This window comes from Marmota marmota, unplaced genomic scaffold, assembly GCF_001458135.2.
Source record: "Marmota marmota marmota unplaced genomic scaffold, marMar, whole genome shotgun sequence".
NCBI classification, from domain to species: domain Eukaryota; kingdom Metazoa; phylum Chordata; class Mammalia; order Rodentia; family Sciuridae; genus Marmota; species Marmota marmota.
Genome location: NW_026000082.1, coordinates 39,864,966 through 39,877,781, shown reverse-complemented (window position 1 = coordinate 39,877,781; position 12,816 = coordinate 39,864,966). Strand labels below are relative to the sequence as shown.

General features: G+C 54.9%; 1 protein-coding gene across 4 annotated transcripts in view; it reads left to right on the top strand.

The window, feature by feature from the left end:
- The first annotated feature begins 3,511 nt into the window (after positions 1-3,511).
- Vwa5b1 (von Willebrand factor A domain containing 5B1) overlaps positions 3,512-12,816 on the top strand; it is a 40,907-nt gene continuing 31,602 nt past the window's right edge. For 3 of the 4 annotated variants that reach the window (XM_048816193.1, XM_048816192.1, XM_048816191.1), the window contains exons 1-6: positions 3,512-3,674; positions 5,225-5,377; positions 6,564-6,834; positions 8,225-8,364; positions 9,155-9,286; positions 9,762-9,886. In XM_048816193.1, coding sequence (XP_048672150.1) covers positions 3,536-3,674; positions 5,225-5,377; positions 6,564-6,834; positions 8,225-8,364; positions 9,155-9,286; positions 9,762-9,886 — 960 coding nt within the window. In that variant the 5' untranslated portion in view covers positions 3,512-3,535. Of the gene's footprint in view, positions 3,675-5,224; positions 5,378-6,563; positions 6,835-7,703; positions 8,050-8,224; positions 8,365-9,154; positions 9,287-9,761; positions 9,887-12,816 lie in introns of those variants that run through there. The other variant, XM_048816194.1, reaches the window with a different exon arrangement.

Sequence of the window (12,816 nt, the reverse complement as noted above, 5' to 3'; positions counted from 1 at the left end):
AATGACTTAAGGCAGAAGCATTAGAGAGGCGGCATCAAGGGGAGGGCAGCAGGAAAGCCACTCAGTAGGACCCCAGGGACATGGAGAGCATCAGGGGGACTGAGCCATGGGGTCACATGACTGGATCCTTGCCTCCGGAGGATGGCTCTGCCTGCCCTATTTGAAACAGACTGTAGGGTGGCAGCTGTGGAGGTGACGTGAAGAGGTCAGATTCTGAACCTGCAGCTTTATTTGCTCTCTGTCTCTCACGCTGGTTTCTGTTCTCACACCTGCCCCCAGCACCAAATGTCCTTTAGTGTCCTTGGGAGCAGTGCGCATTCATTCATTCATTCATTTCACTTTATGAATATGTATAATATTCCCTTTATGAATATTTATAAATATAAATAACGTCTTGGCCAGAAGGATGCCTGTCATTTGGGAGTCACCGTTTCTAGGCCATCAGAAACCGCTGGTATTTAACAGGGACCCCGGGAACTCCTGCAGGCTGCGCAGCCCTCAGACCCAGATCAGCCTGCGATTCACCAGAGAAGCACAGGCCAGTGCCCCAGGTCGTCCTGCTCTTTCTATGGGCCTCAGAGAATATGGAACAGAAGCCAACCAGAGAGCCAAGACGCCCTTCTTAATAATCCTCCCTCCTGCTCTCCAGTCCTCCCAAGGTCACTCTACGGCCTGGACCTTAAGCCCCTCTTTCTCAGCTTCCTCAGCCCCCTCACCCAGCCCCTGCCCCCCTTCATCCCCCTTTGGTCTCCCTCACCTCTCCAGCTGTTTGCCATCCTAAAAGTCAGGGATCTGGGCACACAGTTTGCGTGGCAGACCGCAGGAGGAGCTGGGGAAGGTAAATACATGATAGCGCTGCTCCTGACACCAGGCACCTGTCACCAGACACGGCCCTAGGCCCAGGCTGTGTCTCTCAGTGGCCTGCAGATGTGTGGCTGGCTCCAGGGCAGCCCCTGGAGTATCCTGTGGGTCTTGGAGACCCTGGTGGGGAAGGAGCCGGAGGGGAGGACACTTCACATTATTGCTCTGGTCTCCCTCTCCCACAGGGGCAGCCCTGGGTTCTTCCAGGGGAGAATCCTCCAGAAGCACCTATGAAACCTTTATACACCCCAAACTCACATCCAGAGCCGAACACATCTCTCGAGGCCTCACTGTCCCTGTCTACGGGAGAATAACCCTTGGGAAGGTTTCATGGGGCTGGGATGAGACAGTGTATGTACCTGGCACATTTTCATTATTTAATTAACTCCAGCTGCCGCGACTATTTCTTCCCCTACTCTCAAATTTCCTGTCGCTAGATTATAAACTCCCTGTGGTTGGGGCTCTGTTTTATCTTTGTATCTCCAGTGGCTACTTCTGGGCCTGCAATACAGTAGGCACTTATCAATGCTGGAAGAACTGATGGCAAATATACATGAATGAGACCCCCCAGGGTTTAAAGCTTACTCGTGCCAAGAGCTTCGGACATTTTTAAAGCATGGGCAAGAAGAGAAATCTGGCCTTTGTTATCAGACATCTCTCAGCCAAGCCCCACTCCCAGTGTGGGAGGACTGGGTTAGACAAGATGCCCCCCGGCAAGAACCCCTGAAGGACTGAAGCTTAAGTCCAAGTTCATTGCCCATCTGGGAGCTGATTCCCTGAGGGTGCATTCCCCAATTGGCATTCTGGTCAGCAGTGAACCAAGGCAAGGAGAAGGAGAGAGGGCGGGCGGGTTTCAAGGGCTGTGGCTCAGTCAGGAAATGAACTCCGCCATCTTGTTCTGCAGTCGAGGTGCTCTGGTCTCCAGGACAGGAAACTCCTGAGAAGAGACACCGGGGATCCAGCGGCTCCCTCCTGGCTCTCGATCTTCCTCCAGATATCAGTCAGCCTGTCAGGAGATGAGCAAAGCTGAGAGCTGTCTGGGCTGGAGCCACAGGGAGAACACAATTAAAAAGATACTGCTGGGCTGGTGGGGGTTGGGGGGGCACCTCAGGATTTGTGCAGGACACAAAGAGGACCTAGAGGGAAAGAGCATCCTTCCTTGAGAAAGGGTAATCAGGGCTCCCTGAACAGCCTTGCAAATAGATGATAGCAGGCCACCAGCCCACGGGAACTCACACACCAGAGAGAGAACCTGACCTCGAACTTGCATTCCAGGAGGCCCTTTGTGCGACTTTGATTCATACTCTCACCCCTCAAAGGCTTGTGTTTCCTGGGGCGGGCCTCTGGAGTCCAAGAGACCATTGGTACACTGGCCTGAGAAGCGCTCTGAAGGCCTTCACATTGGACATATGAAAGCCACCCACTCCTTCACTCATTCATTCAGCCCTGAGGATCCAGGGAGAAGCAAAATCAGACGGGCTCCATACCCACATGTGTACCACGTGCGCTGTGAAGGCCGTGACAAACGACAACCAAATAACCTCACGGAAAAAAAAAAACGGAACATAAGAAATTGGTAGAAATATACGGCAGGAGAGAAAACTGCCCCTGGGAGAGGGACGCCCAAGGATGCTGGGCACAGGGGTCTCACCTCCCTGCAGAGGGGACCCCCGATCACACTGGAGAATGAGGAGGTTACTAGAGAAAAGTCAGGTGTGGGGAGCCCTCCAGGAAGTAGCAAGCACAGAGCTGGAGAGAGCAGGAATGGAAGCAGTCAAGGCCGACCCAGCACTGGGAACGAGGTTGTGCTGGCCAAGGAGGCAGGCAGGGGTGAGCACACCAGGCCTGGGCCACCATGAGGGTCTCCATCTGTTTGAAGAGTTGTGGGTACCATTGGTGGGCAAAGAGGGTGGTGGTCATGCATCCACTATGTGTATTGGAATGTTCCCTCTGGACACTGGGTGGGGAGTGGACTCCAGAGGCAGGGAGTGGATTCAAGAGGCCAGTAGGAGCTGCGGTCTAGGCAGAAATGGTGGTAGCTTGGGACCAGGGTGCTGGTGACGAGAAGGAAAGGTATTGACCAAGGAAGGGCATCTCCAGAGAGAAATCACAGGCCCTGGTGATGGGTTTGGGGGTGATAAGGAACAGGTGCCCCAGAGGCCTCCCAGGATTTTGGCCTGTGCACCTGGAGGGTCAGAGGCTACCTTCATTTGGGCGTCTTTGGGAGCGCTCCTCCCGCCCCCACCCCAGCCTAGCTGTCGCCTGTTGTGGGCAGCTCCAGTGCAGTCGAGGAGCGGGGACTTGGTGGCATTTTGCAGAAGAAAATCTGAGGCTCAGGGTCATGGGATTCACAAAGGGATGAGGTGGGGCTCCCAACCCAGCACAGATTACGGGGTGCTCTAGGTTGGACAGAAGCTACTTAGGCTGACTCTGAAAGAATCCTAGCAGGCCTCACTTCTCTACCTGTGAAACGCAAGGGAGGAGAATGGCCACTCCTCCCAGGGGCCATGTAATTACCCCGGGGCTCACTCCTGGGAGGCCTTGGGGGAAAGGAGAGGCTCTCTGAGTACCCGGGAGTCTGAGACAGGAACACCGGGGTTGGGGAGGGTGGGGCCTCTCCCATCTCCTGCCTCCCCTGTCTCCTGCAGGCCCTGGAGGCTGAGTAGCTGGCGGGATGCCTGGCCTGCTGAACCGCCTAACCGGGGCAGCCCTGCCCCTCACAGCGTCTGATGTCACCTCCTTCGTCAGTGGTTACGCCCTGGGCCTGACCGCCTCACTCACCTATGGCAACCTGGAAGCTCAGCCCTTCCAGGGTAAGAACTCCCTCTGGGATGTCCCCGGGGCCACACCCACCTCCAGGTTGAGTCCCTGTCCCGATATTTACTAGATGATTGACATTGGGTGCATCAAGCGACCTCCCTGAGTCTCAGTTTCCTTGTCAATAAAATAGCCTTTCCAGTTCTGCTCTGCAGGCCACAAAGATAATCAAAAGAGGGTCCGGATTTGAGCTGAGGAGGTTTAGGCTCAGCCCCCGACAATTGTCCCAGTGCTCCTTGTGTCCCTCACGACACGCTCACTGCACCTGCTCCAGGGAAACTCCCCCAGGAAGAGTCAAGATTCGGCCCAAGCCAGGAGCCTAGTTCTAGGCATGGCTCTGGGTCCTAGGACCTTGGGGAAGCCCACGGTCCCCCCCCCAACTCAGCATGCTCCTCTCTGCCTGTCCAGACGCCAGGGGTTGTGGGGAGGGGAATCATCAGCGTGGCCAGTCAGGGTGTGGACAGACGCATCGTTCCTTGGAAATCACATGCCTCTCCTTCTGTGGAGGAAGGGCGTGGTGAGTTAGCTAACTGTGGCCAGGGAGGCTAACTGTGGCCAGGATTCCCTCCTTAGTCATGGTGACGGAGCCTCCCAACCACAAACTGAACTCCGGCCCCCACTGAGGTTCTGGAATTATTTCACTGCTGCCCTGGGGACCAACAGGAATTATCAGGGAAACTTTCTTCTCAAAAATCCAGGCAAAGCAGATGGCCCTGCTCCTCTATTTGGGGGAATCCAGAGAAGGAGACCTAAAACAAGTCCCCCGCCTCGGGGACCTGGGAGACTAAACAACTGTGAGGCAGCCCCCTAGCTTTCCACGTGCAGGAGGAACAAGTGCCCCCATTTTATAGATGAGGAACCTGAGGCCAGGAGGGACAGCCAGTGAGAGTTTGCACAGGGTTCACCACAGACACAGCCCTGACTTTCCAGCATTGCAAGGTAGAAGAAGTGAACCCTCCTTAAATGCAACAGGTCTCCTAAACCTGCACCTGCACCTTAACAAGACTCCCAGGTCATTCTCAAAGTTTGAGAAGCACTAAGATGTAAAAATACAGAACACACAGTTTAGTAAGTGGCGGCTATTTTTTTTGCCACAGCAGTCCTGCAAGTTGGCTTCATCATCTGCATCTTGCAGGCGGGGCCACAAGGCTCAGAGATGCTAAATATCTTTTCTGGGGTCGCTGGCCAGGAAATGAGCAAGGTCTGGATTCAAACCTCCAAGGCCCCAGCCCCCAGTGCAGCATGGCAAACTGGTGGCCAAAGACCAAATTCACCACCCAAATGTGTTCCATTAGACCGATGTGACAGGTCACCTACAAATCCAGGTCCACGCTCTTTGAAAATCAGAACTTCTGGCCACACCAGGCTTGCCCGCTTGCACAGTAAGAGCAGGCCAGAGCCAGGCGCAGCTGCCCCTGCCCACACAGGCCGGGCCCCTACTCTCACCCACCAGGCCCCACCCATGGGGCAGGCCAAAGGCTCCCTTTCCAGAACTGGGGTGTGCAGGGGTGCCGGGCACCCCACAATGCTGGCCCCACTCCGGCAGGCCTCTTCGTGTACCCTCTGGATGAGTACACCACAGTGATCGGCTTCGAGGCAGTCATTGCTGACCGCATCGTAACGGTACAGATCAAGGACAAAGCCAAGCTGGAGAGTGGTCACTTGGACACCTCCCGCATCAGATCCTCAACTGTCACAGGTAAGGAGACCCGAAGGGCTGTGGCAGGGCCTGGGCCTGGCTGGAGGGTTCCTGGGTCAGAGCCTCGGGCAGATGGCAAGGGCAGCGTTGGCACAGGGCAGGGAGGGCAGGAATCCCCAGGTGGCGTCCTGTGTGACCTTGAGCCAATAATTCAGTTCTCTGAACTTCCCACTTCATTGTCTATAAACAGGTTACTGTTCCTGTTCTCTCCTCCAAAGCGGGATGGGAATCAAAGGAGGGCAGGGAAGAAAAGGGGTTTTGAGGCATCTCTGGAGGACAGAAGAGCAACTCATTCCATCTCAGAGGCTTAGAGTGACTCATACCGAGCTCTGACTCTACCCTATTGCTCATGAGGGGTGTGAGCTTAGATAAGAAATTGTAACTTCATGTGTAAGTGGAATAAATAATTAAAGCCACCCAGTGCTTCACCAAATCACTTACACCCCAGAAAGTACTCAAAGCTTGGCCACTGATTCTTGCTATTGAGGAAACTGAGACTCAGAGAAAGATAGTGACTGGCTCAAAGTCACACAGCAGGTTAATGGCAGAGCCAGGGCTTGAACCCAGACCAGTCATCATATGATGGAAGAGATTCTGACCAGGGACTCTATGACTGAGGTCAAGATTGAGGACATCAAGATGTTCAAGAATCTTTTAAGGAGCACTCATTATGGGCCACGCTCAAAGTGCCCTTGAGTTGAGTTCTCGTGACCTGGAACTTGAGACATGCCCAGGAGTTACCATGATTTGGAACATCCAAAGTGGCTGTGCCGAGAAAGGTCTTGGGTAACATTAGAGGAGGGAAAGAGAGGTCAAGGGTGACCAGGGTGGTTCTCATGGAGAGGTTGGTGGATGGGTGAGACTGGCTAAGAAGAGATGAGGGACCAGACCTTTCAGATAAAGGAAATGGTGAGCAACAGCATGGATCCCAAAGATGAGGCACTTCTGTTAGGTTCTGGATGGGGGAATAGGATGGGTGGGATGGCAGTGTGACCTTCAGCAAGGTGAAGTGGGAAGTACAGCCCTGGGTCAGTTATTGGCTGAGTAACTTAAACAAATCGCACTTCCACACTGGGCCTCAGTCTTGCCATCAGCAAAACGGGGCTGCTCAAACCTACCATGCAGCCAGCTTAGATTGGATCAGAGCCAATACATGCACAGCCCCTGACACCAGCCTGGCACTTAGGGAACATTCTTCCAGAGGGGGTTTCCATCACCCCTCATTCCTGCACACCGGGAAAGGTGGCCTTGGATGAGGATTTGGAGAGGATCCTGTTCGTGGTCAACCTGGGGACCATCGCCCCCATGGAGAACATCACCGTCTTCATCAGCACCTCCTCCGAGCTTCCGACCCTGCCCAGCGGGGCTGTGAGGGTTCTTCTGCCTGCCGTCTGCACCCCGACCGTGCCTCAGTTCTGTTCCAAGAGCACCAGCCCCTCCAACCAGCAGGCCCAGGGGTAAGGAGGCCACGCCCAGATCACGCCAGTGGGGCAGGGGCAGCAGAGTCCATCAGATGGACGCAGCCGGGCACAGGACAGGGACACAGCAGAAGGTGAGGCTCTGCCTGAGAATAATTTGCTCCTGACTCTCAGGGCACTTAAGAGTCTCCCTGAAATGTCCCTGTGTTGGTCCCAGCAGAATTGGGATCAGAACTTCCAGGGTTTATTTTTAAACTCGCTTAAGAGGCATTTTCTGAGCAGCTACTGTGTGCTAGACACTGGGCCAGATGTTAGGGATAGAGAGGGACGGACACCAACATGATTTCTGCCATTTAGAAACTTGGAGGAAGAGTTCAGATCATTATGTAAATAATTATTTACATCCTTGAAGACATAATGAATTATGTAATGAGTGCAATGAGGGAGAAGTTCATTGGGCTAAAGGTAGAAAAGAGGGACCCGACCTGGATGTCCAAAGACCAAACCAGGCTTTGCTGAGAGCTGACCATGAGGAGGACGTAGGCACAGAGAAGGGTATTCCTTGACTGGAGAATCGCAGAGGCAGCAAGGACACGGCCCTAGAGAGGAGCTGAAGCCCAGGTGGCTTTTGATGAAACTGCAAGGCCTGAGATGCCCTTGGCCCCAGCAAAGACTTTGCCCTTCTCCCCAAAGCGAGGAAGCATTAAAAGGGTTTCCAGTAGGCAAGAGGAGAAAGGACAAGCCCAGGACCCAGACAGTCCTCTGTACTCCCCTGGAGGAGTAGGAGGGGAAAGGAGGGGGTCATGGCCTTGGGCGTCTACAGCAGAGGTCATTTTCTAGGAAAGTGTCCCTGTGTTGGTCCCAGCAGAATTGGGATCAGAAAGACTGGGTGGGGTGGGTGCTGGTTTAGTTAGAAGAGAGAAGGATTAAGCAACATCTGAGGCTGAACTTGAATAAGGGGAGCAAGCCATGGAAATATTCTAAGGGAAGAACATTTGGGACAGAGAGAGCACTGAGTACAAAGGCCCCGGGGCAGCAGCAGGTTCGGCGTGTTTGAGCAGCAGCAGAAAGGCTAGGATGGCTACTACAGAGGGGTGGCCAGTATGGCTACAGCAGGGTGGGAGAGGAAGGGAGAGAAGTCAGCGGGCATAATGGCCAGGCTGAGGATGCCCGGCACACAGAGAATCTGTGGCACAAGCCAGTCTCAAGCAAGGGAACGCCAGCCTATGGATCATCTGCAATTGGCCTGTGCATGTAAATGGCAGGGCCTCCCTGGGGTCAGCTGAGAAGGGAGAACAGGGTCTGGGGTGGAGGAAGCCCTTCAGCCCCTTCGGCCAGCGGGGCTGTCTGGGACTCACCGTCTTCTCACGCTGGCCCTGCCTTACCCTGTGCCCACCCCTGCCACCGCCTGCACTTGTTACCTCCCTAGCAAACACCAGCCTTGCTTTGGCACCATGGACTCCTGGAACAGGCTGTGCCTGGCCACTCTCCTGGACACCGAGGCGTCCAACCCCATGGAATATGACTTCAACTTCCAACTAGAGATCCGGGGGCCATGTCTGCTCGCAGGTGAGAGAGTTGCCCCGCTGGGGTGGGGCCCTGCTGGGGTGGGGCCCAAAGGGGCCCCAGAAGGGAGAGGACGAGAGGAACTGGAGGGCAGGAGCCAGCTGGCCCAGACAGGTGACCAGCTGCAGCACACGGAGCTGCCTGGAGCCCACTGTCCCATTCCCCCAACCAGCAGCTCAAAGTCAAATCCTTCATAGGACAGCTTTCAGGGCCACCACCTGTCACCCCAAGGCATCTCCAGGGCAAATGTCCATCAGGGAACAGCATCCTCGATCCTCTCCTGGAGGCCACATACAATGGCCTATTCACCAGGCGGAGGTCCCAGGGTCCATCCTGGGTGTGGAATATTCAAAAGCTTCCCAGGTGGTTCTAATGTGCAGTCAGGGCCGGGAACCTCGGCTCCAGTGACTCTCTGCCCCTGTGCACATGGGGTTTTGGAGGATGCTGGGACGAGGTTTCTTGTCATTCCACTGCAAAATGCAAAAAGCACCCACCCAGTGAGCGTTGAGCTCTTCCTATCAGCTCAGCAGCATGCTGGGTGCTTGGTGCACCGGAAGGGGAAGCAGCTTCTCTGGCCCCTACTGGACCCTGTGGCCAGTGTGGGAAGGGCCTTTAGACACCACCTATCTAAGCCCATATTTTTCAGATGGGGAAAGCGAGGTGGCCCGTCCATGGCCACATAGCAAACCAGGAGCCATCTCTGGCCTGGGTCTCTGTGTCCCCCACTGAGTTTCCATGTATTCTGGGGCTCCTGAACCTGTTCCCACCCTCTCTGCCTTCCTGTGCCGTTCAGGGGTGGAGAGTCCCACACATGAGATCCGCGCCGATGCCGCCCCCTCTGCCCGCTCAGCCAAGAGCATCATCATCACGCTGGCCAACAAGCACACCTTCGACCGCCCCGTGGAGATCCTCATCCACCCCAGCGGTAGGCTGCCCACCCCCCGCCCCCGGGCAGAGCGTTGACCTTGTGGAACCTAGCCAAGGGAAGGGTGGGGGTAGGACCAGCCACTTGGCTCCCGGGACTCTTAGCTCTAGATGGCAGAATTAAGCTGTTCCAGAGGCCTGGGGTCTCATCTGTCCACTGGGACCTTTGTCACCAGGTCAGCGACTCAAAGGATTTTTGAAATTCTAAGCTTAGTGGAGACCCTGATCCCAGCCTCAATCCATCTTGCAAATGGGTCAACTGAGGCCTAGACAGGGTGGTGAGTCGTTTGTGGCCACCAGGCTGTCCTGCCTTTCAGCTCAGGCATTCTCCCCAGCCCCACGCGGCTTCAGGCGGCCAAGGAGCTGGAGTCCTGCTCCAAGAAGGATCTGCCCCGGGAAGATCTGGTCCCCTAAACCAAGCCTCTGGCCTTCCCCGCACCCCATACAAGTTCTGAGAGTTGATCTCATCTCCGCAGAACCCTACATGCCACATGTCCTCATGGAGAAAGGGGACATGACCCTGGGAGAGTTTGACCAGCACTTGAAGGGAAGAACCGATTTCATTAAAGGGACAAAGAAGGACAGCAGTGCGGAGCGGAAGGTGAGCCCACGGCGGCAGGGCTGAGGGGGGGAGGGGTGTTGGCAACAGTCTCTGCTGGACCCATGAGGGACGAACACCGAGTCTAAGTGAGGGAGGTGAAAGCCCCCACATCCCCCGTCACACGGTCAGCTGTTGTGGCAAAGCCTGAACAGGAAGCATTTCCTAATGGGGGCTGGTGGGCCATGGAAGGACGGTGGAAATGGACTTTAGGTGCAGCCCCCACCCCGTCCCTCCTCCTGCTCCTGCCAGGTGGACATCGAGTACCACCAAGGTGCCTAAGCCAGGCAAAACCCACAGCGAGTGGCAGAAACAGTCTGGGCCCTCCAGGCCTCCCCAGCCCTCCAGCCGGGCACCTCCCAGCTCCCTCTCTACCTCCTGGGCCTCCCTGTTCCTGTCTGCTGAATGGTCCCTTGCTCTTCCTCCCACTTGCTATTACATGAAGGGTAAAGGCAGAGCTGAGAAACCCGGGGACAGAGCCTTCCTTCCCCTCTGCCGTCCCCCGACTCATGAAGCTAAAGGTGAAGGGGGCGCTGGCAGGGGGAGGGGGAGAGGCTGGGGGCGCAGGCCCAGCTCTGCCTCATGTGCCCTGCACACGAGCCGCATCCCGAATGCTAAGGTTAAAACCCAGGGCGCTCCCTTCTACTGAACCCTTCGTAGATGAGGAAACTGAGCCTTTGCACCCAAAGATAACCAGGGAGCTGGAGCTGGGGTCAGAATCTCAGGAGGTAGACTTAGTGACAACGAGGCTAAGGAATTAGACTGAATCATGGGGGACCATGTAGCTGGACTTAACAACTCCTCCGCCACCTCCCTGTTGGCCTAGCCGGCCCAGGGGGACAGTGAGGAGGGAAGTGACAGCAAAGTGTGGATAGCTTACTGCTCCTGTCATCCCCATTATTGGAGACGCCGCTGGAAGCACATGCCAGGTGGAGGACAGGAGGGACAGCACAGGGACAACGTAGGTGGCTCTATGCCCATCATCTCCTCCCTGTATTTAGAGCCGCCCCAGGAAGCACCTGCCTCCCTCGATGGAGAAGGTGAAGCCCGGCTCTCAGAGTGGGCTGTGGCCATGCCAGGGTTGCCACAGAGCTCTGAGAACTGCAGCGTGTGGGCAAGGGGGCGGGCAGTGGGCCCCCCAGGACTGGGGCCTGCTGTCCTGCCTGCCAAATCTTAAATCAATTAGTGCTGGGACTGCCACGGCAGAGGAGAATTAATTTGCCACCTTGGGTTGGTTATGCAAATGCCCTGTATTCTCCTGGGCTCCGGGGATGACAGGGATCGACCTTGCTAAGAAGTGACGAGTTTATTGTAATTGGATAATGGCAGCTTGAAGAGACTTCAGAGAATCCTGGGCCAAAGCACCCACGCGTCCCTCTGAATGGCAGAAGTCAGGTTCCTGGAGGTGGCTTTGGCAAAGGGGCTCTATATGAGACAGAGAACAAGATCCCTAGGCAGGAAAGAAGTCAGTTGGGGGTACCCAGAGGGCACATATTACTCAGGAAGTGTGGGAGAGATAAGCTGTCAAAACCGTAATTTAGAAAGGAGAGAGCAAATAATACCAAGAGATGCTACGGACAGGAGACAGAGACGCAGAGACAGAGACTAGAAGTAAAGATGCACATGAAGGTCAGTGGCAGGGACAGAAAAGACCCACGCAGATGCGTTCTCTCATTTATTCATTCAACAAACATTCAGTGCCCAATAGATGTCAGGCTCTGTCCTGGGCATTCAGGACAACACTGAAAATGACACATGACACTCTCCTTGTCCTCATGGAACTGATTCTAGAAGAGGGAGATAGATCTGAAGTGACCAGGCAGCAAGATGAGTCTGGGGGAGGGCTGGGGCCATGGAGAAATACAGCGGGATGGAATGATGATGAGCGATTGGTCCTGGGTGCTCTTAAGCAAGGTGTTTAACAAGTGCCTGTCTAAGAAGGTGAATGGTGAATGGCCGCCACGAGTGGTGTGGACAGAGAGCACAATACTTGCAAAGAACTAGTAGATGGGGAGCAGTTTGGAAAACAGAAAGATGGCTAATATGGCTGAGATGTACAGAGCAGAGCAGGTAGGGAGGAGGTGGACAGTGGGCAGGGGTCAGGCCAGCTAGGGCTTCAGACACCATGGTGCCAAGTATGAGGGAAGAAGAGATGACCCTGTCCTGACCCTGGTGACGGCGATGGAGACAGACAGCACAGGACGAGTTCAGGATGTGTTTTTTGCTCGACCACCCATGATCCTTTGTGAAGAATGAGATGGGGGCTGAGGAAAAGAGGGACAACTTCTAGGTCTATGATTTGAACAATGGGGTGGGTGGTGATATGGAGAGACCTGTGGGGGGGGAGAGAGAGAGAAAGAGAGAGAGAACAACAAGTAAGGGTGGAGGAAATAAGATTCTGTATGGAGTGAGGTGAATGGAGAGTCGGGAAGAGGGTCTACAGCAACATGAGCAAGATGTGGCTTCAGGGACAGCTGTGATGACACATTAAAAAAAATAGAGATGCCAGGCATGGTGGCACATGCCTGTTATCTCAGCAACTCAGGAGGATGAGGCAGGAGGATTGCAAGTTCAAAGACAGCTTGGCAATTCAGTGAGACCCTTCTTTATAATAGAAAATAAACTGGGCACATGGGCGCACACCTGTAATCCCAATGTCTCGGGAGGCTGACACAGAAGGATCACAAGTGCAAGGTCAGCCTCAGCAACTTAGCAAGGCCCTAAGCAACTTAGCAAGACCCTGTCTGAGAAAATAAAGTCTTGGGAATGTAGCTCAGTGGGAAAGTATCCCTGGATTCAAACGCCCAGTACTGCAAATAAGAAGAAGGAGGAGGAGAAAGAGGAGAAGAGAAGGAGGAGGAGGAGGGGGAGGGGAGGGGAGGGAAGGGAGCTGAGGAGGAGGAGGAGGAGGAGGAGGAAGGGAGGGGGAGGGA